General features: G+C 42.2%; 1 protein-coding gene across 4 annotated transcripts in view; it reads right to left on the bottom strand.

Moving 5' to 3' along the window:
* Nucleotides 1-26568, bottom strand: part of LOC140723144 (mediator of RNA polymerase II transcription subunit 30-like) — a 120437-nt gene that overhangs the window by 14919 nt on the left and 78950 nt on the right. Inside the window, exons 4-5 of one of the 4 annotated variants that reach the window (XM_073037852.1) lie at nt 24648-24749; nt 754-2373 (exon numbers count right to left, since the gene is read on the bottom strand). In XM_073037852.1, coding sequence (XP_072893953.1) covers nt 2278-2373; nt 24648-24749 — 198 coding nt within the window. In that variant the 3' untranslated portion in view covers nt 754-2277. Of the gene's footprint in view, nt 1-753; nt 2374-24638; nt 24750-26568 lie in introns of those variants that run through there. The other 3 variants (XM_073037794.1, XM_073037953.1, XM_073037907.1) reach the window with 3 other exon arrangements.

Consider the following 26568-nt stretch of genomic DNA (forward strand, 5'->3'; position numbering starts at 1 on the left):
TGCTCATATGTTGATGGTAAAGAGATGTCACTTGGCGTGCTGCGCTCCAGACGTGGAATGCACACACTAAGTCAGAGCTACTTACTTTCCGGGGTTCCTGGCTACACTCGTTCCTTTAGATTCTGAGGTGAATTATTGGGCATCCCACCTGGTGAACTGCATTAATGGGGAGAATAACATGTGCTGCTTAAAGAGAGAGGTGGTGTTGGTGAGAGGAATAAAGCAAATCTCCGTATCTACTTGGGATTTTCTGGTAGCAATGCACTCCAGTATCAGACACCATTTTTGAATACTATGCGTGGCCTGGTAGTGTAGTGGTTTGTGTAACACTTTACAGACCAGGTTACTTCCTGCTGTCTGTAAGGAGTTAGTATGTTCTCCCCATGACTGCCCGAGTTTCCTCTTGCAATCTAAAGACGTACGGTTTGGGGGTTAGTAGGTTGTGGGCGTGGGCTGCTCAGCACAATCCTCGGACTGTGTTGGTCGTTAACACAAATAACGCATTCCACTGCGCATTTCCCTCTCCATAGATGCTGCCTGACCTGCTGAGTTCCTCCAGCATTTTGTGTGTGTGTGTGTGTGTCGCTCTGGATTTCCAGCACCTGCAGAATCTCTCGTGTTTATGACTTGCTGTTCCATTGCGAAACGGTATTAAGAGTTCAAACGCAATATGCCGCGGTCACATCTTGCAGCCTTTAATATTCAGAACAATCAAGGACAAAGTGACACAGAAGAAATACCAGACTCCGAATGTTTCCATAATAAAATGCAAGTTTTAATCTTGATAAAACAGCAGGGATTGACCCCACTCAAAGGTCTCATCAGATTATCTTTCTCTATGTACATCGAGGTTCAGCATTGGCAAGCATTCTTCATCTGCCTTCCAAAAACTAAGACCCTGCATAAGAGTACAACTATATATTATAAAATATAACTGCCTTCAAGGCTATATTTTCCACATATAATCAGCCACAGTAAGCTAATTGGGCTTGTTCTTGTGGTCCATGTATGTGAACAATGTTGCCTTGTTAATGATGGTAAATACTTTTTAGAATTATTTTCTATAAACTTTCAAAACAGCTGTTTAAAGCTGCTCACTTTTTATTTATCCAAAAAAAATTATTTTATAAAACAGGTCTTAAATTATCTAAAATATTTTTACAGCACCCTGAAACAAATTAACTGTAAAATATTGAATCATCAAAATAATGCTTTGGAGCTTACCAGCTCCAAAAAACTTTCCAGAAAAGTTCCCCGAAACGTTAGGCTTTCTAAACAACAAGTAGGAATTCTTTAGCTAGAGGGTATTGAATCTGTGTTATTCATTGCCATAGATAGCTGTGGAGGCCAAGTCATTGGGTGTATTTAAAGTGGAGATTGATAGGTTCTCCATTAGTGAGGACGTCAAAGGTTACAGGGAGAAGGCAGGAGAATGGGGATGAGAGAGATAATAAATCAGCCATGAGGGAATGGCGGACCAGACTCAATGGGCTAAATGGCCTGATTCTGCGACTATATCTTATGGTCTAATGAACTGGAATGGAATTTATATGCAGAATTTGTGGATTAAAATAGTGCTTTACAGATCAGGACTGATGCACTGGAAGTCTATAGTTGATTGGGTATGTTTAATGTCTAAAATAATTTTGAGTTTGTGGAATTTCAAAGACAGCAGCAGTAAACATTACAGTTTCTAACACCAGGGCATCAAGAAACAAAATGTTCAATCGCAAATGTAGCACAGATTCTCAAAAGAACAATAAACACAACCTGATAAAAGACAGAAAGGTAAACACACTAATCCTCTTGCTGTCAGCATCTCAGTACAGGAATGCGAGTCTGAACGAGCTGCCACATACTTTAAATTCTCCTTTTATACTGCTTCCCTTCAGGATTAGTGTTTCTACCCTTTAGTTTAGTAAGAGTGCCAAAGGTTACAGGGAGAAGGCAGGAGAGTGGGGTTAAGAGGGATAATAAATCAACCATGATAGACTCAATGGGCTGAATGGCCTAATTCTGCTTCTATGCCTTATTGTCTTTACCATGTCAACTGGGCAACTGCTACACAAGTACATTAAATATACCCCTCAAATTAACATACTGCTCACAAAGTGACATTCAGATCGGGCAAGTTTCGCTGTGCACCCCGTCCCAAGGGACTGAGCATTTGCATTCATGCTTCAAACGGGCTTCAGGCAGCACCCTTGGTGATCAGGTGCTGCACTAACACCATCAACGCACGTACATTCAAAACACTGACAGGCTTAACAGCCTCACTCAGTTTCTCATCGCCAGCATTGCATTAACGTCCCAAATCAGGTTGCGTAGTTGATCCATGATTTGCTTCAGCTGCTGGTTTTTCAGTTTAAGCTTCTGCAAAGAAGAAGATGACACAGATCTGGTTAAATATCTCCTTGGTAACTATAATTTCATAGACACAGGAGCAGGCCCTTCTGCCCACAATGTTGTGCCACACCAGCTAAAAAGTAAATTAAAAAAAACACACTCAGTGATTGAGGTTCAGCTTCTTCGCCCTGCCGTCTGATTTTGGAATGGACATTGAAACCAGAAGCACTACTTCACTACTTTTTTATTTCTGTTTTTGCAAGTGCACACACACGCACACAGAGTGATCCTGGGGACTTTGCGAACCCATAGAATTTTCTCTACTTCCGCACAAAAATGACCTAGAATGTGATCAGATCTTCACCGAAGTACCAAAGAGAACCCAATTAAATAAATAACACAAAAATCATTATACGTGTTCTTTTATTTTTGAGAAAAATTACCTAATATTTGCCCTCTACAAATGTTACTTGGAGTCCGATAACATTCGTTATAAAACCAGACTGGTTCAAAGCGACAGTAACTCAAATAACTGCATGCTGCAACAGTGAAGAGCATCTGTCGAACCTTGAAGTCGATGGGCTTCAGAAGCAGAGGACCACGAACATACACTCGTGTCACAATATGCTACCCTGAGATTCATACACTTGTAGGCATCCACAGTAGAACAAAGATACAATAGAATCGATGAAAAACTCCACGCAAAGTCTGGCAAACAACCGATGTGCAAGAGAACACAAACTGCAAATAAAAAAATACTGGGAACATAAGTTGTATAGAGTCCTTGAAGGTGTGCCTGTAGGTTGTAGGATCATTTCAGAGTGGTGGTGAGTGAAGCTATCCACACCAATTCAAGAGTCTGATTGGAACCTGGTGGTGTGTGGCCTGAGGCTGCGGTACCTCCTGCCCGATAGTAGTAGTGAGAAGAGGGTGTGGTCCAGATGGGGGTGGGGGTGACAGTGTGAATGAAAGGAGAAAGAAGTGTGAATATTCCTCATGGTTTTATGTTTTGATAAATTCTTCTTTCACCACCTTAGCATGGACATTTCAAAGTGATTTAAAATGAACAAGCATTCAGAATGATGATGGTGCAAAGGAGACAAATCCGTATTAATGTCATCAAACATCCTGGCCTTTGTTTCTAATCTCACCCAGCTTCTGCAGTTTATTAACACTACTGAAATTATTGCACTCTTCAGGAAAAATCCAGTGTTTGGCTTCGTACGTAACATTATGTGCATAACGATCCTACAATGATAAAATGATTGTTACAAAAGATTACGGTAGCTTTATTTGTCATATGTACATGTAAATATTCCATGAAATGCATCCTTTGCATCAAAACAAATCAGCCAAGATTGTGCCGGGTAGCTGGCCTGTTTTGTCACACTTCCCATGCCAACATATCGTGCCTGCAACTTATTAACGTTGACTGCGTATCTTTGGAATGTGGGAGGAAACCAGAGCATCTGGTGGAAACCCACACGGTCGCGGGGAGAATGTACAAATTCCTAACTGTGGCGGGAATTGAACCCCACTCTTACCTCTGGCGCCTGTATTAGCCTGACACTAACTGCTATGCTACCATGCTGCCCCTGAGAATCCCACGGGGAGTATTGTGTGTGGAACTGCTTCCCGTTGATTATTTGCTGGGAGTGCCGTCTACCATGACAGTGAAATCGGTGATACTGAGATTATACTGGTGATTGTCCGTCATTTCCGACAAAGACAAGAGAAGTGTGTGAGAGAGTTTTAAAGTGGAAAAGCTGTTGCACTGGGACAGTTCCAGTCTCTTGACCTCAGAAGTCCGGGAGCAAGCATCACAGACTGGGATCTTCCTCGGTTCCAGTGGATGACCATGATGTCTTCTGTGCCTCGTCATGCCTTCACTCTCCACGGAGCGTTGCAGTACCACCTTCCTGGCCATTGGATCTCACTGTGGATCTCAGGTGCCCAGTACGTTGGAGCTGCCTTTGCACACTAGGAGAGGCATGTTTCTGTCTCATGCAAACAGCTACTCAGAGCCACAGGTGAGAGCTGAGTGGCCAGTGGGGGTCAAAGGTGATCAAGCTCCTCAGAATGGATACAACAAGCCCCTTCACCAGAGATGCTCTCCCTCCCTGGACACACCATACACCCTATAATGGGATTATAGTAGCCTTATGGTATTCCCATAATCTCAGGCCACATCTGGAGTATTGCATACAGTTCTGGCTGCCCACTTTAGGAAGGATGTCGAGGCTTTGGAGACTGTGCTGAAGAGGTTCACCAGGATGCTGCCTGGTCTAGAGGATGTGTGCTGTCATGAGAGACTTGAAAAGCTTGGGTTGTTTTCTTTGGAGCAGTGGCGGCTAAGGGGGGGAGATCTGATCAAGGTTAATAAGATTATAAGAGGCATAGATAGAGTAAACAGGGGAGTATCTTTTTCCCTGGCTCGAAATGTCAAATAGCAGAGGGTGAGGGGGGTAGTTGCAAAGGTGATGTGAGAGTTAAGTTCTTTAAATGGGCATGTGGATGTGAAGAAGATGGAAGAATATAGACATTGTGTAGAGAGGAGGGATTAGGTTTTGGAATTAGAATCAGGTTTAATATCACTGGCATATGTCATGAAATTTGTTAACTTGCCAGCAACAGTACATGATAATATAGGAAAAAATCTGTGAATAGGTTTTATACAGTGGTACATATATAAAACTATCAAATATCAAACATATATACTGTATATAATTTGTTTTATACAGTATTACTTGTACATATGTACCTAATAAAGTGGCCACAGAACGTCTAAGTACTTTGGAACAAATGTACATTCATTGATGGATGGACTCCCAACCTCAATCTATTTTGTTATGATCTTGGACCTTCTTGTTTACCTGCACTGCACGTTCTCCGCAGCTTTTGCTTTATTCTTCATTCTGTTACTTTTTTTTAACCTTACTCTACTTCAGTGCACTATCCAATGCATTTGTACGTAATACTGGGACTGAAAGGCTTGTCATGAGAAGTGTCTGATGGCTCCGGGCTTCTACTCACTGGAACTCAGAAGAATGAGGGGGACCTCATTGAACCCTATCAAATGCTGAAGGCCTCAATGGTCTGGATGTGGAGAAGGTGTTTCCTATGGTGGGAAAATATAGGACCAGAGGACACAGCCTCCAGAATAGAGGGGAGATAAGGAGGAAATTCTTTAGCCAGAGAGTGGTGAATCTGTGGAATTCGCTGTCACAGGCAGCTGTGGAGGCCAAGTCATTGGGTATATTTAAGGCAGAGACTGATAGGTTCTTGATTAGTCAAGGCATGAAGGGATATGGAGAGATGGTAGGAGATTGGGGCTGAGAAGAAATATGTATCAGCCATGATGAAATGGTGGAGCAGACTCAATGGGCCAAATGGCCTAATTCTAACATAGAAACATAGAAAACCTACAGCACAATACAGGCCCTTTGACCCACAAAGTTGTGCCGAACATGTCCCTACCTCAGAAATTACTAGGCTTACCAAAAGCCTTCTATTTAACTAAGCTCCATGTACCTAAGCTCCAGATGATGCTGAGGATGTTCTACGAGTCTGTGGTGGCCAGTGCTATCATGTTTGCTGTTGTGTGCTGAGGCAGCAGGCTGAGGGTAGCAGACACCAACAGAATCAACAAACTCATTCGTAAGGCCAGTGATGTTGTGGGGGTGGAACTGGACTCTCTGACGGTGGTGTCTGAAAAGAGGATGCTGTCCAAGTTGCATGCCATCTTGGACAATGACTCCCATCCACTCCATAATGTACTGGTTAGGCACAGGAGTACATTCAGCCAGAGACTCATTCCACCAAGATGCAACACTGAGCGTCACAGGAAGTCATTCCTGCCCGTGGCCATCAAACTTTACAACTCCTCCCTCGGAGTGTCAGACTCTGTGGAGTAGTGGAGTCTATGGAATCTGAGCCAATAGGCTGGTCCTGGACTTACTTCCACTTGGCATGATTAACTTATTATTATTTAATTATTTATGGTTTTATATTGCTATATTTCTACACTATTCTTGCTTGGTGCGGCTGTAACGAAACCCAATTTCCCTTGGGATCAATAATACCTGTCTGTCTGTCTACCTAAAAGCCTTGTAAAATACCCTATCGTATCCACCTCCAACACCGTTGCCGGCAGTCGTTCCACGCACTCACCAAGCTCTGAGTGAAAAACTTACCCCTGACATCTCCTCTGTACCCACTCCCTAGCACCTTAAATCTGTGTCCTGTTGTGGCAACCATTTCAGCCCTGGGAAAAAGCCTCTGACTATCCACACGATCAATGCCTCTCAACATCTTATACACCTCTATCAGGTCACCTCTCATCCTCCCTTCACTCCACGGAGAAAAGGCCAAGTTCACTCAACCTATTCTCATAAGGCATGCTCCCCAATACAGACAACATCCTTGTAAATCTCCTCTGCACCCTTTCTATGGCTTCCACATCCTTCCTGTAGTGAGGCGACCAGAACTGAGCACAGTACTCCAAGTGGGGTCTGACTAGGGTCCTATATAGCTGCAACATTACCTCTCGGCTCCTAAATTCAATTCCACAATTGATGAAGGCCAATACACCGTACGTCTTCTTAACCACAGAGTCAACCTGCACAGGTTCTGCTCCTATATCTTATAACAAACCAATTCTAAATATGGTCTATGTTATTTAAATATGATCTAATTGTGCAAAACAAATCCAGCTACTTGATAATGAAGAGGCACCTCAATCTACATTGGGTCTCCCCGATGCAGAGGAGGCCGCACTGGGAGCCACCAGATATTGTAGGTAACCCCAACAGACTCGCAGGTGAACTGTTGCCCCAGCTGGAAGGACTGTTAGGGGACTGTCTGCAGTTTACAGACCCTAAAGATTCTGTAGATGCTGGAAATCTATTACACACCCAAAATGCCTGAGGAACTCAGCAGGTCAGACAGCACCTTTGGAGGGAAATCAGCTGGAAAGGAAGGGAACAGAAGGCAAAATAAGAAGATGGGGGAGGGGGAAGGAGAACAAGCTGGTAGGTGACAGGTGAAGCCAAGTGAGGGGGAAGGTGGGTTGGTGTGGGTGAAGTGAGAAGCTGGGGGGGGGGGGGGGGTGATAAATTCTGAAGAGGAATGAAAATGACTCTTCCATCGGGAAGCAGATTTAAAAGTCCCCCAGTACAATACACTGGAGTCTTCTTCTCACTATCTACCTTGTTACAACACTGCACTTTCTTGTTTACCAGAACTACACTTTATCTGTAGCTGTAACACTTCATTCTGATATTGTTTGACCCCGTTCTCCCTCAATACACTGTGTAATCATCTGATCTGTGTAACAGTATGCGAGACAAGTTTTCATTATATCTCAATACATGCAACAATAATAAACCATTTTCAATTCTAATTCCTCTCTCTCGACCTGATAAGCTTTTCCCAACAGATTCTGTGTTGTTCTACATTCTGGCATCAGCAGTATCTCATGTCTCCTTTTAAAATTTTATTTTCTTTTAGATGTCAGATAAAACCATAGACTCATTAGTTACAGAGTCAGATAAAACTAGCACAAAACCAGGCCCTTCAGCCCATCTAATCTACACTGAACCATTTGAACTGCCTACTCCCACTGACCTTCACTGGGACCATAGCCCTCCATACCCCTACCATCCATGTATCTATCCAAACCTCTCTTAAATGTTCAAACCAAAATTATATTCACCACTTGTGCAGGCCACTCCTTCCACACTCTCATGACCCTCTGAGTGAAGAAGTCCCCCTCATATTCTCCTTAAGTTTTTCACCTTTCACCTTTAATCCGTGACCTCTATAGTCCCACCCAAACTCAGTGAGAAAAGCCTGCTTGCATTTACCCTAACTGTACGCCCCATAATTTTGTATACCTCTATCTAATCTCCTCTCAATCTTCTACATTCCATGGAATAAAGTCCTAACCTATTCAATCTTTCCTTATAACTCAGGTCCCCTGGTACCAGCAATATCCTTGTAAATGTTATCCGTACTCTTTCAACCTTACTTACACCCTCCCTGCAGGTAGGTGACCAAAACTGCACACAATACTCCAAATTAGGCCTCACCAACGTCTTATACAACTTCAGCATAACATCCCAAATTAATAAACTGACAGATTGGTATATGCTTTCACATATGTAATGAACTCAGGTCTCCTTCTGGTTCAATTGATTTCCATTAGATAGATAGATAGATACTTTATTCATCCCCATGCACATTTTAAACCATCTATCAAACAATGACCATGTCCCCACTGTTAAACACATCTACACCGTGCACTGTTGCAGGAAAGGACCCCCACCATCCAGACCACGTTCTCTTCTCACTGCTGCCATTGGGAAAAAGGCACAGGAGCCTCGGGATTCACACCACCAGGTTCAGAAACAGTCATTACCCCTCAACCATTTACGCTTTTGACCCAGAGGGGATAACACTCACCCCAGTATTGAACTGTTCCCACAACCCATGGACTCATTTTCAAGGACTCTTCATCCTTAAAGGATACTTCGGCCCTCTTTCCCAGGGCTGAAATGGCTAACACGAGGGGGCATAGTTTTAAGGTGCTTGGAAGTAGGTTCAGAGGAGATGTCAGGGGTAAGTTTTTTTTTACTCAGAGAGTGGTGAGTGCGTGGAATGGGCTGCCAGTGGCAGCGGTGGAGGCAGAAGCGATAGGGTCTTTTAAGAGACCCCTGGATGGCTACATGGAGCTTAGAAAAATAGAGATCTATGGGTAAGCCTAGGTAGTTCTAAGTTACAGACATGTTCCAACAGCACCATCCAGAGACAGAGAAGCAGTTTCAGTGACAGGTTACTATCAATGCAATGCTCCTCAGACAGGATGAAGAGGTCAATACTCCCCAATGCCATTAGGCTTTACAATTCTACCTCCAGGACTTAAGAACTTTTTTTAAAAGCTATTAATGCTTTTTGAGACGGTGATTTAGATGCATATCATATTTTTTTACTGAGTTAAGTATTGTATGTAATTAGTTTTGCTACAGCAAGTGTATGGGACATTGGAAAAAAGTTGAATTTCCCCATGGGGATGAATAAAGTATCTATCTATCTATCAAAGGGCCTGTATTGTGCTGTAGGTTTTCTATGTTTCTATGTTTTCTGTCCAATGTTCTCGGTATTTATTGCTTTTTTCCCTTTATTTTATTTTTATTCTTTTTACATTTGCACAGTTTTTTAGTCTTTGGCACTTTGTCTGTCTTGTTTGTGTGCAGTTAATTCTATTGTGCTTCTATGTATTTACTGTGAAGGCCCACAAGAAAATCGATCTCACAGTTGTATATGATAACATATATGTACTTTGATAATAAATTCACTTTGAACTCTGAATTTACCTTTTCCTTGTTGTTTGATTCTTGGCCTACACTATATTCCATCTGCCATTTCTTTGCCCATTCTCTCAATCTGTCTAAGCCCTTCTGCAGACTCCCTGCTTCATCAAAACTACTTGCCCCTCCACCTATCTTCATATCGTCTGCAAACTTGGCCACAAATTATTAACATAACTTCAGCCTCACTACATTTTTTGGCAATATTTTACGCATTCTGCTCTGATTAAAAGGCAAAGATTAGCTTTATTTGTCACGCGTGCATCAAAACATCGAAACATACAGTGGAACGTGTCGTTTGCATCAATGAGCAAGACAACCTGAGGATGTGCCGGGGGCAGCCCGCAAGCGTTGCCATGGCGTGCTCGTAACTCACCATCTAACCATACGTCTGTGATACTGGGGAGAAACTGAAGCACCCAGAAGAAATCCAACATGATCACCGGGAAAAAGAACAAACTCCTTACATACAATGACAATCAGTTTGATCGTTGAACACTGGTGCTGTAAAGTGATTGCGCTAACAACTAAGGTTCAAAAGTTCAAAGCACATTTTATTACCTAAGTATGTATAGACATAGAAATGTAGAAAATCTACAGCACATTACAGGCCCTTTGGCCCACAATGTTGTGCCGATCATGTAACCCGCTCTAGAAACTGACTAGAATTTCCCTAGCGCAGAGCCCTCTACTTTTCTAAGCACCATGTACCTATCTAAGAGTCTCTTAAAGACCCTATTGTATCCACCGTCGCTGGCAGTGCATTCCATGCACCCACTTTATAATTATACAACCTTGAGATTCATCTCCTTACTGGCAGTCACAAAACAAAGAACTCCAATGGAACCCATTAAAAACATAGGACAACCAAACATCCAGTGTGCTGAGAGAAAAAACAAACTGTGTAAACAGTGATCAGAACTGAAGTTCACAAAGCCAGGCATCTCTGCGGCCGATTCAGAAATCCACTAGTTGCAGGCTACGGCCTCAGTTTAGCACAGAGATGAGTGAACCCCACAGAGCAGCGAGTCGAATCAGCTCATCTCTCACCTTCGACACCGACACCCCAGGTCATTCCTTACCCTCTGGCTTGGGCTCTGCCACTTCAACTCGGCCACGACTCAACCTTTCCAATTTGGCTTGGTTCCTAATCGATCAAACCTCAGATCTTTTCTCGCCTCAGACACACTGCGGCCATCCTGCCCTGGAGAGATTCCGGCCACACCACAAAGATACCAGACCGTACACTGTTTGCAACGACGGTTTATCAGAAAAAGTGTGAATAACAAAGTTTTTACTTGCTTTCTTTGTTTCATTGGCCACCAGCAAGTCGCACCATCCTTATTTATGCATCTATTTATTGAGGTACAGCACAGAATTGGCCATTCCGGCCCTTTGAGCCATGCTGTCCAGCAAACCAATTTAACCCTAGCCCAGTCACACGACAATTTACAATGACCAATTAACCTACCAACTGGAATCATGTTCAGCTACAATGTAGGGATTTGATAATACCTTTAACTATCCTTTAGTCACATCTAGATCACTTCTGTTGCTTTTTTTCTCCTTTAAAAATGGGTTGTATTGTTTGTAAACTTCAGTACATTTTTAAAATTTTTACTCACATGTACGTGAATGTTTTAAGCTGATTCCCCAAATCCACCAGAACAAAATCACACTTCATGCCTTCAAACCTTGTGCTATATACATCGTTAAGACTTGCTTCAGACTAAAGTAAATCACTTTCAAATTATATGCACTGTGGAATTCTACTGCATTAGGGTCAATTCTTCCCGAGGCCCTTAACTATCAGCTAATTAACCCTTTCTCGTTACACTACACTAGATCTGAAATAGCTAGTTCCCAAACAAAAGCAAAATCAAACACTATTTACAAGCTATATAATTTATATCCAAGTAGAATGCTTTTGATCCACAGAGCTGAGTACAATATCATGGACAGGAAGGCACTGGCTAATATGAGCTTTATTGTCATAGAGAAGAACAGCTCAGAAACAGGCCCTTCGGTCCATCGAATCCATGCCAAAACCATTTAAACTACCTACTCCCATTGACCTACGCCAGAACCATAGACATCCATACCCCTAGTGCCCATCGAAACTTCTCTTAGACATTGAAATCGAGCTCACAAATCTCTTAAATATCCCTGAAGCATCTGCCTCCACCAACAACCCCAGCAGTGCTTTGAAGAAGGGTTTAAATTAGCTCAGCAGGGAAATGGGAATCTGAGAAGTTATAGTCAAAGAGCACCTTAGCAGAGAAACAAGCTCTTCAGCCCATCTACTCTATGCTGAGCTGTTATTCTGCTGGTCCCATCAAAACGCACCTGGACCATAGCCTTCCATACCCCTCTCATCCATGTACTTATCCAAACTTCTCTTAAATGCCATCGAACCCTCATTCACCACTTGCGCTGGTAAACTTTTCACCTTTCACCGTTAACCCATGACCTCTGGTTGTGGTCCCACCCAACCTAAGTGGAAAAAGCCTGCTTGCATTTACCCTATCCATACCTCTATCAAATCTTCCTTCGATCTTCGAGGAGAGATCATACTTTTAAGGTAATAGGAGGGAAGTATAGGGGAGGATATCAGAGGTAGGTTTCTCTTTTTTTTATACACACGGAGAGTTCTGAGTGCGTGGACTGCACTTGCTAGGGATGGTGGTAGAGGCTGAGGGGTTACAGCAGCGTAACATTATTTCTATGCCAGCGATCAGGGTTCAATTCCTGCTGCTGTCCATAAGGAGTTTGTATGTTCTCCCAGCGACCGCCTCGGCTTCCTCCCATATTCCAAAGATGTACGGGGCCAGGGTTAGCAAGTATGTTGTGTTGGTTCTGTGTTGACACTTGCAGGCTGCACCCAGCACATATTTGGATGGTGGCGATCGTTGACACAAATCACATACTTCACTCTGTACAACACACACAAAATGCTGGAGGAACTCAGCAAGCCAGGCAGCATCTATGGAGAAGAGCACAGCCCACGTTTTGGGCGCAGACCCTTTGGCAGAACTTGTATTTCAATAATTCAATGTGACAAATAAAGTTAATCTTGATCTTTAAAACAACAGGGACATTTAGAAGCCTCTAGGACACATGGATCATACAAAAGTGGAAGGCCATGTGGGAGGGAATGGTTAGAATAGGTTAAAGGGTCTGCACAACATTCGGGGCTGAATGGTCTGTACTGTGTTGTAATGTCCTGTTATAGTGTAAAGATGTCACAAGTGCAGGAACAAAAGGAGCTGTTTGGTGTATTAATTCCTGTGAGTAACCGCACCAAAATCTGTGGTTAGACACCCACAACATTTGCATTCTTTGAGTGACACATTTTTCAGTTTTACAAAGTTGAAGTGAGAACTGAGATCACAATGAGTGTACAAAAGGCTTTTGAAACCCCATGCTCGGAGCTCTTAGAGTGGTAAATAAAAGATATGACAGTTCCTTAAGGTTGTTATAGCCAGGGGTGGTAACGGGGATAATGGCTCCCAATGGCATGTATATCAAATAGCCTCTGACAACTAAGTCCGGCTCCTGGCTTTTACATGTGGCTTAGCTACTAAGCCCAGCGGAACTGTATCTACCAACAGGAGAAGGGGCAAAGGCTGGTAACTGACCTTAAAACCAGTCACTTCGGGCAGATAGGGCTCAGCAGTTGGCAGCTCATCTCGGAGAAGGAAAACTGATCTCAAATCTCCGCTGCCCTGTGGCTACACCCACTCATGGGGAATTTTTCAGGAGTAAACCCTGAGGGAAAAGTCCAGAGCTGGAGTCCCTAAGGCAGTCTTACATTGAGTTCAACGCAGACCGGCAACTCCTGCGATCGGTCTCCGCTGTTCCTTTGGGTTTATCAGATGTCTTGCCGGGGGGTGGCTCTCCATATCACACTCCCCTGGCTTGAGGATCTAGACAGCTAAGGTGCAACGTCCATGGTTAACCCTGACTAACGAAGACCCCCAGAAAAGATATACCTCAAGACACAAAGAAAAATCTTGATCACTGTCTTTGGGTTTAGGAAACTGGAAACCACAAAGTCAGTTAGTGGGCTTTTGCATCCGTCTGTTGTTCACACCAGAGTGTGCTGAGAGGAGCAGGACTGTGTCCTACACGAGCAACACTTTGCGTAACAACCTTAACCCAAAAGGGTAACTACACTCTCTTGCCTATCCATTGAGATGTTCCCACAACCAATGATCTTACTTTAAGGACTCCTTATCTTGTTATTTCATGTCCTCATTATTTATTGCTATTTATTTATATTTAAGTTTGCACAGTTTGGTTGATCTTCCATTGATGCTGTTATAGTTACTATTCTTTGGATTTGCTGAGTATGCCTGCAAGAAGACGACTCTCAGGGATGCAGATGGTAATGTACACATACTCTGATTATAAATTTACTTTGAACTTAGGTCCCACACCATCAAGTTCAGCAACAGTTCTAACCCTTTAACCATCAGGTCCCTGAGCCAGTGTGGATAACCTGAACTCCAAACAGATCCCACAACCTATGGCTCACTTTCCAAAGATTCTATAACACATCTTCTCGGTGTTATTTACTTATTTATTATTTGTTTCTTTTTTTTGGATTTGCACAGTTCTTTTACACATCGGTTGTTTGTCAATCTCTGTGTGTAGTTTTTCATTGATCTATTGTAATTCTTTGACCTCCTGTGAATGCCTGTAAAAAAGTGAATCTTAAGGTACTATATGGTGACATATATGTACTCCAGGCACCCATCACTCTCTGTGTAAAAAATCTCGCCCCTCACATCTCCTTTGAAATTACCCCCTCTCAACTCAAATACATGCCCTCTGGAATATTAACCAGTTCAACCCTTGGGAAAAGATGCTCCCTGTCTACTCTATCTCTGCCTCTCATACTGTTATAAACTTCTATCAGATCTCCCCTCAGCCTCTGCCGCTCCAGAAAACAGCATCTGAACTTACTTAGAGCTTTGAAATTGGTTAAGAATGGATTGCTAATTCAAAGTTTAAAGCAAATTTATTATCAAAGTACATGTACATCTCAATATACTACCTGCAGATGCATTTTCTTGCGGGGATCCACAGTAGATACAAAGAACCATGACAGAATCAATAAAAAACTGTACGCAGGGTGGACAAAACAACCAATGTGCAAAAGATAGTGTGCAAATACAAAAAGTAAAAAAAAATTACAATAATTAATAAATAAATAAGCAATAAATGTCAAGAATATGAAATGAAGGGTCCTTGAAAGTGAGTCCACAGGCTGTGGGAACAGTTCGGTGCTGGAGTTAAGAGCCAGGCATGCTAACCCTCCCCCAGCAGTTTATTAGCCTTCTGGTTCTGACATATTGTGGCACTTAAATGAATTGTCTTTGATTACAGGCAGGTTCTCTTTACTACACAAAACACCGACATTCATTATTCCTTTTTGATTTATTCCTTTTCTCTTCCTCCACAATTAAGTCTCTGGCCCTTTACCACTGCTTTTCTTTAGTTCGTTATCGGAGTGTTGCAAAAGAACTTCAGAGTGACCAGTCCACTCATTCTATCTTGCTGCGGGATCGTATACAGCTTTTGGTCTGATACATCCTACCAAAGCCGTTCCCACAGCAGGAACTCAAGCAAAGCTATGTCTGGAATAAAGCACGCACTTTGTCACAACTAATAAACAGAACAGGCGCTCTCACATAAATCAGAAATTGGGTAATAAGGGTCAGAGTGCAAGCTTTAAATTCATGTGAACAGAAAGGATATTTCCAGCGAAAGGGAAACAATGCATTCTGCATAAGCAAACTTTAAACAACAATTATTTTCTGATGCATCACTGCGATACTGGGTTCAGTTCTGGTCACCTCATTATTGGAAGGGTATGGAAGGTTCACTTCCACTTGAGGGGAATATGAGGGGAAATGTCACTCAGAGGGTGGTGAGAGTGCGGAACGAGCCGCCAGCACAAGTGGTGCATGCAAGCTTGATTTCCACATTTAACAGAAGTCTGGATAGGTATATAGATGGTAGGCGTATTGGGGGGGCGGGGGGTGCTATGGCACCAGTACAAGTCAATGGAAGTAGGCAGTTTAAATAGTTTTGGCATGGACTAGATGGGCCAAAGGGCCTGTTTCTAGCTTTACTTTTCTATGACTATGAATTTAGAGAGGGTGCAGAGGAGATTTACCAGGAAGCTGCCTGGATTAGACATTATAGAACAATACAGCACACTACAGGCCCTTCGGCCCACAATGTTGTGCTAACCATTAAACCCTGCCTCCCATATAACCCTTCACCTTAAATTCCTCCATATACCTTCATTATGTCTTATGAAGATAAGTTGAGTGAACCAGGGTTTTTCTCTTTGGAGCGAAGGAGCATGAGAGGTGACTTGATAGAGATGTACAAGATGATAAGAGGCTTAGATCGAGTGGATAATGATAATTGGAAGGAAGTACTGGGAGGAGGCATTTGCGTTTCCACTCCACATTCAGAGTATTGTGTTCAGGTCTGGTCGCCTCATTACAGGAAGGATGTGGAAGCTTCAGAGAGGGTGCAGTGGAGATTTACCAGGATAAACCTGGATTAGAAGCATACCTCATGAGTATAGGCTGTGCGAGCTTGAACTAGAGGCCATGCCTTCTGAGGATAGTTTGAGTGAGCTTGGAATTGTCTCTTTGGAGTGAAGAAGAATGAGAGGTGACTTAATAGAAGTGTACACGATGTTAGAGTCATGGATTAAGTGGACAGCCAGAGATTTTTTTTCCAAGCACAACAACGGCTAATAAGAGGAAGCATAATTTTAAAGTGAGTGGAGGAAAATTTAGAGGAGTTATCAGATGTAGATTTTTTTTTACAGAGGGAGTGGCTAAGACAAAAGAGGATAATTCTAAGGTGATTGGAGGAAAGTATAACGGGGATGTCAGAGGTAGGTTGAGTGATGGGTGCGTGGGATGTAATGCCAAAGGTAGTGGTTGAGACTGAAACATTAGGAACATCTCACAGACATTGAGGTAGACACATGGATGAAAGAAGAATGGAGGACTATGGGCTTTGTAGGAGAGAGGGATCATGGATCTGGGTCAGCACAACATCTTGGGCCGAAGAAACTCTACAGTGCTGTACTATTCTGTTCTAAAATAAACACCCAAAATATTGTTTCAGGTAGATCTGAATCACATCGTTCACCTTAAAAGGATAATGCTCTTGACCAGAATCAGAACCAGACTTAATATCACAAGTGTATGTTGTGAAATTCGTTGTTTTGTCGGCAACAGTACATTGGAATACATACCACAGTAATAAAAGACATAAATTTCATTAAGTACACATAAAAAATAAATTAAATAAGTCGTGCAAAGAAGAGGGGGAAAATACGGAGGTAATGTTCATGGATTTATTGTCCGTTCAGAAATCTGATTGTGGAGCGGAAGAAGAAGCTGTTCCTAAAACATTGAATATGTGTCTTCAGGCAGTGTACCTCCTCCCTGACGAGACAGCAAATGAGACAAGGGTAATGGGTGTCACCTTTTTGAGCATCACCTTTTGAAGGTGATCTGGATACTGGGGAGGCTATTGACCATGATGGAGCTGGCTGAGGTTACAATCATTGTGTTGTCATCCTTCTGGGAGCAGAATCTAAATACTGTTGGACGGCTACTATCTTGTCCATTAATATAGTCACTCATGTCAGCTTTAAAAACATCAATAAACATTCAAATCAACATAAACTTCTACTAAAGAACTGGAATTGTTGGGAGTCTTGCCATCTCTTGTGATTTATAACTGCATTACTAAATAGATGAATACTAACAATCCAGAGGACCGTACCTAGAATATCGTGGATTTAGATAAACCGGACAAATAACCCTTCCTTGCCTATTTAGAATTGATGCTTTAGTTGATGTGCCTATTCTGTTTTTGTTCATCTTTTTGTGCAGGGAGGAGAGGTTGGGAGTCTTTTCTTTCTTGATTTTGTGTCTATCTGGAGAAGAATAATTTCAGAGTTGTACACTTCGATAATAAATTAACCTTTGATAGTTGGGGTTTTGGTAGGTCAATTAAAACAATTACAACTTTCTCTACCATTTTAAAAGCAGACCTGAAGAGAACTGTCTCAGCCCGAAACGTTGTCTGTTTATTTCTCTCCAGAGATGCTGCCTGACCTGCTGAGTTCCTCCAGCATTCTGCACGTGTTGCTCAAGATATCGAGCATCTGCAGAATCTTGTGTTTATAATTCCATCTTTTCTCACTTTTCAGCCACATTTCTGTAATTAGATCATACCTAATTCTAAGTACGTGCAATGTGAATCTATCTGCTGTTTTGTGGATGTATCATGTATTCACATATACAGCTTTCAAACTGGGTCTTTTCATCCAGGTTAATCTGACCCTATTTACGACTTGCAATTGCTTTCGCTGGTTATTCATTTAGCTTCAAACATCTACTGCTGACTTTGTTTCTCTGCCTCCTTATCTAAAGGAAAGATATCAATAAAATTGAAAGAGCACAGCAAATTGCCGGGATTGGAGGGCACGAGTTATACAGGAGGTTGAATAGAAAGACCACAATCAATTCCTTGGTCTTACTGACGTTGAGTAAAAGGCCGAGGATGCGACACCACTCATCTCACTCCTGTACGCCCCTTTATCAACAACTGAAGTTCTGCAAAAAGCTCATCTAATTGTTACACGGTTTGACAGATGTGTCCCAGCTCGCAAAGAAGGACTGACACACGGAAATGGTATCTTAAATGCCTGCAAGGGATTAACTTCACAAAAAGAGACAATGAACATTTTGTGATCGGTTGTAGGAAATATATCCAAGTCCTACGGATCAGCGAGCAACTTTACAGTTGTCCAGCCATCAACAGCATCATCCATAACATCACAGAGTTCTAGGCAGATGGAAAACCTCAAAGTACAACAGACAGACATACTTTATTGATCCCGAGGGAAACTGGGTTTCGTTACAGTCTCACCAACCAAGAATAGTGAAGAAATATAGCAATATAAAACCATAAATAATTAAATAATAAGTTAATCATGCCAAGTGGAAATAAAGTCCAGGACCAGCCTATTGGCTCAGGGTGTCTGACACTCCTAGGAAGGAGTTGTAAAATTTGATGGCCACAGGTAGGAATCACTTCCTATGACGCTCAGTGTTACATCTCGGTGGAATGAGTCTCTAGCTGAATGTACTCCTGTGCCTAACCAGTACATTATGGAGTGAATGGGAGACATTGTCCAAGATGGCATGCAACTTGGACAGCATCCTCTTTTCAGACACCACTGTCAGAGAGTCCATTTCCACCCCCAAGTAAATTTAAAATCAAAGCTCATATACCACGAGCTTTGTTTTCTTGGGGGCATACACACTAAATCCAATAAACACAACAGAATCAATGAAAGACTGTACTCAACAAGACGGACAAACAAGCAGTGTGCAAAAGACAACAGCTGTGCGAATACAAAAGAAACAATAATAACAAGAAATAAATAAGCAATAAATATTGAGAACATGAGATGAAGAGTCCTCAAAAGTGAGTCCACAGGTTGAAGGAACAGTTCAGTGATGCGGTGAGTGAAGCTGAGTGAAGTTATCCTCTCTGGTTTAAGAGCCTGATGGTCGAGTTGGTTTAATAACTGTTCTTGAACCTAGTGGTGTGGGTCCTGAGGTCCCTGTACCTCCTTCCTGATGGCAGCAGCGAGAAGACAGCATGTCCTGGGTGTTGGGGGTCCCTGATGATGGATGCTGTTTAGTCACGACAGCTCTGCGTGTATGCTGAATGGTGGCTTTAATGATGAACTGGGTCATATCCACTACTTTTTTTTTGTAGGATTTTCTGGTCAAGAGCATTGGCGTTTCCTTATCAGGCTGAGGTGCAACCAGTCAATATACTCTCCACCACACATCTACAGAAGTTTGTCAAGTATTAGATGTCATACCAAATCTTCGCAAACTTCTAAGCAAGTAGCAGCACTGCCTGCTTTCTTCGCAATGGCATTTTCAAAGTTGGAAGTTGAAAGTTAAAACTACAATTTGGAACATTTCTTGGAATGAGTTGGACAAATTCTTGGCAATTCCGAAACTACATAGCTTACAAGCACTCACCCATAAAATTTCAGGTCCAGCACTATAATTCTCTATCAAGAAGGTACAGAACAGCAAGTTACGTCCCGTCATGAAAATTAACAACATATCCAACATTTCATGCATTCACGGATTTAAAGACCTGGCTTACAAGTCAGCAAAGTTATGTAAGTGCATTTAAGATAGAAACTTTGTAATGGTTTCCACAACACAATTTAAAACATCTTGTGAAATCACTACAGTGTTTAGTATCTCAATAATGCGGCGGATTCCTATTGCTTAGTGATACAAACAGATGCTCAGCATTTCATGTGTACTTAAAGCAATTTAGGAGCTGATGAAAAGACCTCACCAAGGTTTCACAAATTTCACTTTAACTAAGTAAGAAGATTCAACTTATACTTGAGAGTAATCGGATGACACTCTCAGTTGAATGAAGCAGAATAGAATCTGCATCAGTATCTTCAATGAATTCTCTCTTAGTTGTTTTCTATTACTGTCGCACTTCTTGCGATTTTCTTTCTGTACAGGCAGATAAGATGTGATATTTTGCACATTAAGAATTCCACACACCTTTAAGTTATGGCAGATGATGCATGCAAAACCAAAGTTATCCACAAATTTCAAAAACCAACAAGTTATCAATTTCATCACAATGGATAAGAAAAATACTAAAATCCTGGAGAAAAATATAAACCATCTCTGACAGCTTCATCTACAAACTGTGGGAAGAACAATCCCCAAGATAAGCATCGCTAAGTTAAGCATTTTATACAAAATTGGCTAACACGAGAGGGCACAATCTTAAGGTGCTTGGAAGTAGGTACAGAGGAGATGTCAGGGATAAGTTCTTTTACTCAGAGAGTGGTGAGTGCGTGGAATGGGCTGCTGGCGACTGTGGTGGTGACTGATGCAATAGGGTCTTTTAAGAGACTTTTGGATAGGTACATGGAGCTTAGAAAAATAGAGGGCTATGGGTAACCCTGGGTAATTTCTAAAGTACCGTAGATTTCGCACTACAGAGCGCACCTGATTAAAAGCCGCTGGCTCTAATTTTAGAAAGAAAATCAATTTTGTACTTGTACAAGCCGCACCAGATTTTAGGCCGCACCGGATTTTAGGCCGCAGGTGTCCCACGTTGTAATATGAGATATTTACACAGAAAGATATTACACGTGAGGATTTTTTAACTTTTAATTAAATCCATATGGTAACATAAACAAATACATATTGCAAATGCTTTTTTTCGAACCGTGCCTGTAACACGGCTACTTTGAAATATACATACGTATCGGTAACACACAAATTACGTTGCGTATACATTCCAATATCTCCTAACGACTGGTAAAAAAATATATACTGCAGCCTACCAGGAAAAGTTATTGATCGCCTTTAACTTAAAAGCAGCGTTTCGCTCGGGTCTAATGCCCCCACCTTCCCGTTTATCGCAAACCGGTATTTCCCACAAGACGCGGCGAAACCGGATGTGACGTCATAGTATCCCGGGATGTACAGAAAACAAATATACTTAACACTTCTAACTTTAACTAGAAAATACTAACAAATGAATTACTAAGCGAAAATATTATAAACTAAATAACTGCCATAAAGGCAGCACAATGCTTTTCTTCGAGTGTTTTCCATGTTGATGAGGGTGAGTACAAATGACTGATTTACAATAATTTAATTGTGAAAGTGCGCTTGATTTATCGTACAATTTCATTGGACCTCTGTGAACTACTCATCAATTTTATTGGTCTACTGTTACGAGGCAAAATGTTTTTGGCGGCATGAAAAAAAACCATGCATTAGCCGCACCGTAGTAAAGGCCGCAGAGTTCAAAGCTGTTCAAAATGTGGGAAAAAAGTAGCGGCTTATAATCCAACATCTACGGTAAGTACATGTTCGGCACAGCATTGTGGGCCAAAGTGTCTGTATTGTGCTGTAGGTTTTCTATGTTTCTAAAATTAGATCAGGAGGTTGAAAAATCTATACCAATAAGACACAGGAGCAGAATTAGGCCATTTGCCCCATTGAGTCTGCTCCACCATTCCAAAACTGATTTATTATCTCTCTCAACCCCATTCTTCTGCCTTTACACTGACTAATCAAGAACCTATCAACGTCGGCTTTAAATATACCCACAGCCGTCTATGGTAATAAATTCCACAGATTCACCATCCTCTGGCTACAGAAATCACCCCTACATCCACTTTCACCTGAACGAATTGCCACAGTAATAGAAGGAAAGACATACCTGTATGTTTTAGGGTTAATCCGCATTTTTGAAACGAGACTAGTTTCCCCCTCCCCCGGAGGTGGTTGATGGGGGAGTTTTCTTTTCAAAGAGTAGATTTACAGATTAGCTTTATTTGTCACACGTACATCGAAACATGCAGTTAAATGCACCGTTTACGTCAATGCCCAATACTGTCTGAGCATTGCTCTGAGGGAGGCAGCCCACAAGTGTCACCATAATAGCACGTCCCACAACATACCAACCCGAACCCATATGTCTTTGCAATACTGAGGGAAACCAGAGCACCCAAAGGAATCCCAGGAGGTCACCGGGAGAAGGGAGAAACTCCTTACAGACAGCAGCGGGAATTGAACCCTGATCACTGGCTCTGTAGAGTGTGGTGCCAAAAACTGCACCACCATGCCATCCTGTCAATGCTATTGTGCCGTCCTGTTTCAGACCTCTAACATGATGGCGCCCGCAGGAATGAGGCTTAATGTGCTCAGTGGGCATATCACACCTTTTGCCAGTCAAATTCTGTCGCCAGAACAAGTGTACAGCTTAGACCATTAGGAGCAAATCAAGCCATTCAGCCCATCATGCCCCCTCCATGGCTGATTTACTCTCTCTCAACCCCATTCTCCTGCCCTCTCCCTATAACCTTTCACACCCTTATTAATAAAGCTCCCCTTCAAATATTCCCAATGACTTGGCCCCCACACCTGTGGCAATGAATTCCACAGATTCACCATTCTCTGGCTAAAGAAACTCCTCCTCATCTCGGTTCTAAAGGGATGTCCTCCTATCTGAGGCTGTGCCCTCTGGTCTTGGACACCCCCGCTACAGGGAACATCTCCTCCACTTCAACTCCATCTAAGCCTTTCAATATTTAATAGGTTTCAATTAGAACTCCAGCAACATCAGGCCCGGGACTGAAGTTTAAACAGCTTCTTCTCGACTGTTTAGTCTAATGGAAAGTCCTTCTGAAGAGAAGTTCAAAAAATTTGTTGATGGTTTGGGTTTAGAAAGATAAAGTCAGCTTTATTATTGAAACGTGTCAATGGTGTCATTTGAACTGTGTCTCTTTCCAGCTGCAGAATAGAAAGCCTGCTTCTCATTAGTGATGTCCCAGAACAGCTGAAATGGTGGGAGATCCAATTTAAGGATTTTAGCAAAAGCAGAATGTAAAACACATCAAAGAAGATTTTATTTCCCCCCCATAAAACTCTGAACAAAGGGTAATCTCCCACAACCTACCTTCCATTTGTAGGCCCCATAATAAACTTTAACCACACCAGTTAAAAGGAAGCAGGTGGGACAGCAGTTTACATACACTTTCCTCTATTTCTGGAATCCAGCCCAGATTAACAGGATGAATTTTCCCTCACTATTTATATTTCTGCTGGGTACAAGCTCAGACCCATGATCTCAAATTACTGCACAGCTTGGCTTAAGAAATGCTGCAATGGAACAGGAGAGTATGCTTCATAGAAGGTTGTTATGATGCATTGCTGAATTCAAATAATCCATGGCTTTTGGTTTTTATAAGGAAACGCTGAGCATTCACAGTGTAGCAGTATTCCTTCCCCCACCGCTCCCTTCATGATTTCATTGAGCGTAAAACTTCGCACTGGCCACTTTATTAGACGTACCTGTACGTTAAGGCAAATATCAGCCAGTTACGTGGCAGCAACTCCAGTGCACAAAAGGCACGCAGACATGGTCGAGAGGTTCAGTTGCTGCTCAGATCAAACGTCAGAATGAGGAAGACGTGTGATTTCAATGACTTTGACTGTGGAATGTTTGCTGGGGCCAGGTGAAGCATCTCAGGAACCGTTCGTTGGTGTCCTGGGATCTTCCTGCACAACAGTTTCCAGAGTTCACACGGAAAAAGGTGCGAGAGACAAAAAAAAATCCAATGAGCAGCAATTCTGGGGGCGAAAACACCTTGTTAATGAGAGAGCTCCTCAGGAAGGTGGCATGGGAACCTCAGGACTCACACCACCAGGTTCAGCAGCAGTTCCAGCTCTTCAACCATCAAGGGGATAACTTCCCTCAACTGCACTTGCCCCACCATTGAAATGTTCCCACAACCAATGGACTCACTTTCAAGGGCTCTTCATCTCATGTTTTCAACTAATTTATTTATTTATTTATTTATTTATTATTATCATCATCATCATCATCATTATTCTTTCTTTCTTTTTGTATTTGCACAGTTTGCTGTCTTTTGCACCCTGGTTGAACATCCGAGATGGTGCGGTCTTTCGTTGATTCTGTTATGGTTATTATTCTATAGATATTATTGAGTATTCCCGCAATAACTTTGAGTTCAGGGGAGAATGGCCAGACTGGTTCAAGCTGACAGTAAATCAAATAACCACACGTTACAACAGTACTGTGCAGAAGGACGTCTCTTCATGCACGACACGTCAAAACTGGAAGTGGACGGGCTTCAGCAGCAGAAGACCATACCGGCTTCCAGTCCTCTATCTAAAAACGGAGGCCATTGAGTGCACATTCCATCTAACTTCATTCACAAACATTAAACAATTAAATACACAGTTTAATAAAGTTTTAAGAATGTTTCTGTACCTTATTTACCTCGACAATTTCTCGCCTCTCTTCACTTGCTAGGCGAAGTTGATTTGCTAAGCTGTGATCTTCGTGTTTCGTACTTTCATCCTCCACGTAGGGAATCAATTGCTGAGGAGGTATAATAATAATTTAAAAATCAAGACGCGTTTATTTTTAAGAGCACTGTCTTCTGCCCAGTAAGCACTACTTAACTCACCCTGTTAGTTATCACCAGATCAAGCGGCTTGGAGCTTTACTCTGTACATGCATCAAAATAAGATCTTTTGATGTGCTAAAATACCATTGCATATTCAAGATTGTTTATTGTCATTCAAATGTAAAGGAGAACAAAGTGATTGTTACTCCAGATCAGAAGCAGCATAAATTACTCAATATAAAATCCATCCCAAACCACAATGTAGAAGTACCGGTAATTGTTCAGTACCATACAGTACTGTGCAAAAGTCTTCAGCACATTTATACTGAATTGAATTGACTTTATTTCTCCCATCCTGCGCACGGACTGTTTGACCTGCTTCCGTCTGGTAGGCGCTTCAGATCCCTCCAGACTAAGACTAATAGGCACTGGAGAAGTTTTTTCCCTACTGCAGTCACTTTGCTGAACAGTTAACTGCCGGTTAACTGTCGGCTAACTATTACTTGGATTGCACTACCTGTATGTATAATCTATATTTTCATTTATATTTATCATTATTATTGTTATGAGCAGAGAGACAACATCTGCCGGAAGTAAATTCCTTGTATGTGCATAGGTACTTGGCGATTAAAGTCTGATTCTGATCCTTCACATACATGAGGAGTAAAAATCTTTATGTTACGTCTCCATCTAAATGTGCAATGTACAATTTATAGTAATTTGTAATAAATAGTATGTAAGGACAGTCACTATAGCATAGAAATACAATTGTATCAGCATGAATTAGTCACTGATGGCCTGGTGGAAGAAGCTGTCCCGGAGCCTGTTGGTCCTGGCTTTTATGCTGCGGTACCGTTTCCCGGATGGTAGCAGCTGGAACAGATTGTGGTTGGGGTGACTTGGGACCCAATGATCGTTTGGGCCCTTCTTACACACTGTGTCTGTAAATGTCCGGAATTGTGGGAAGTTCACATCTGCAGATGCGCTGGGCTGTCCTCACCACTCTCTGCTGTATAGCTAGGGTACTTAAAATGTTTGCACAATACTGTACTTGTCAACATGGAGCGGAGAGCGAGTTTGTAAATCTGATGGGAGCAGAGGATGCTGAGAATGGCGAGGGTGAGCGCCATGGAAGGGGTGTGGGGTCTTGTCGGAGAGCGAGGGCGGGTGGGGGAGGAGAGGAAGTGAGGGAGGGAGGGAGGGAGAGATCAATCTTTCGGAGCTTTGCTGCTGCTTGTGCATGGGGAGTAGCTTTGAGGTTCTAACATTTTTCTGTCATTCATTCTTTGGGGGGTTTCTTATGTTTCGTGAATGTCTGCGAAGGGTAAGAATTTCAGGTTGTAATCTGTATACATTCTCAGATTTTAAATGGAACCACTGAACTCACATATGCCATGAATTTTTTTGCAGCAATGCAATACATAAAATTACTACAATACTGCACAAAAATCTCAGGCACCATAGCTTTATGATATGTGCTTGAGAATTTTGCACAATACTGTAAGATTAAGTTTATATACATGGACTAATTGTATGTACATAAAAGGACTGTAAGTGCAAGAGTACCTGAACTTAACGCGACTCCGACAGTGGCTGGTGTGGATGTACTAGTGGGAGGGGTGGAGTGGTGGGTGGGTTAATGGGTGGAGGAGTTGATCTGCCTGATGGCTTGGGGGAAGTCACTCTCTGTGAGTTTGGTGGTTCTGACGAGGATGCTCTTTTCTGACGGGAGTAGGACAAACAGTCCATGAGCAGAGTGGGCTGGATCCTTCATGAAACTGTTTATTTTCA

This window comes from Hemitrygon akajei, chromosome 1 (assembly GCF_048418815.1).
Source record: "Hemitrygon akajei chromosome 1, sHemAka1.3, whole genome shotgun sequence".
Lineage (NCBI taxonomy): Eukaryota > Metazoa > Chordata > Chondrichthyes > Myliobatiformes > Dasyatidae > Hemitrygon > Hemitrygon akajei.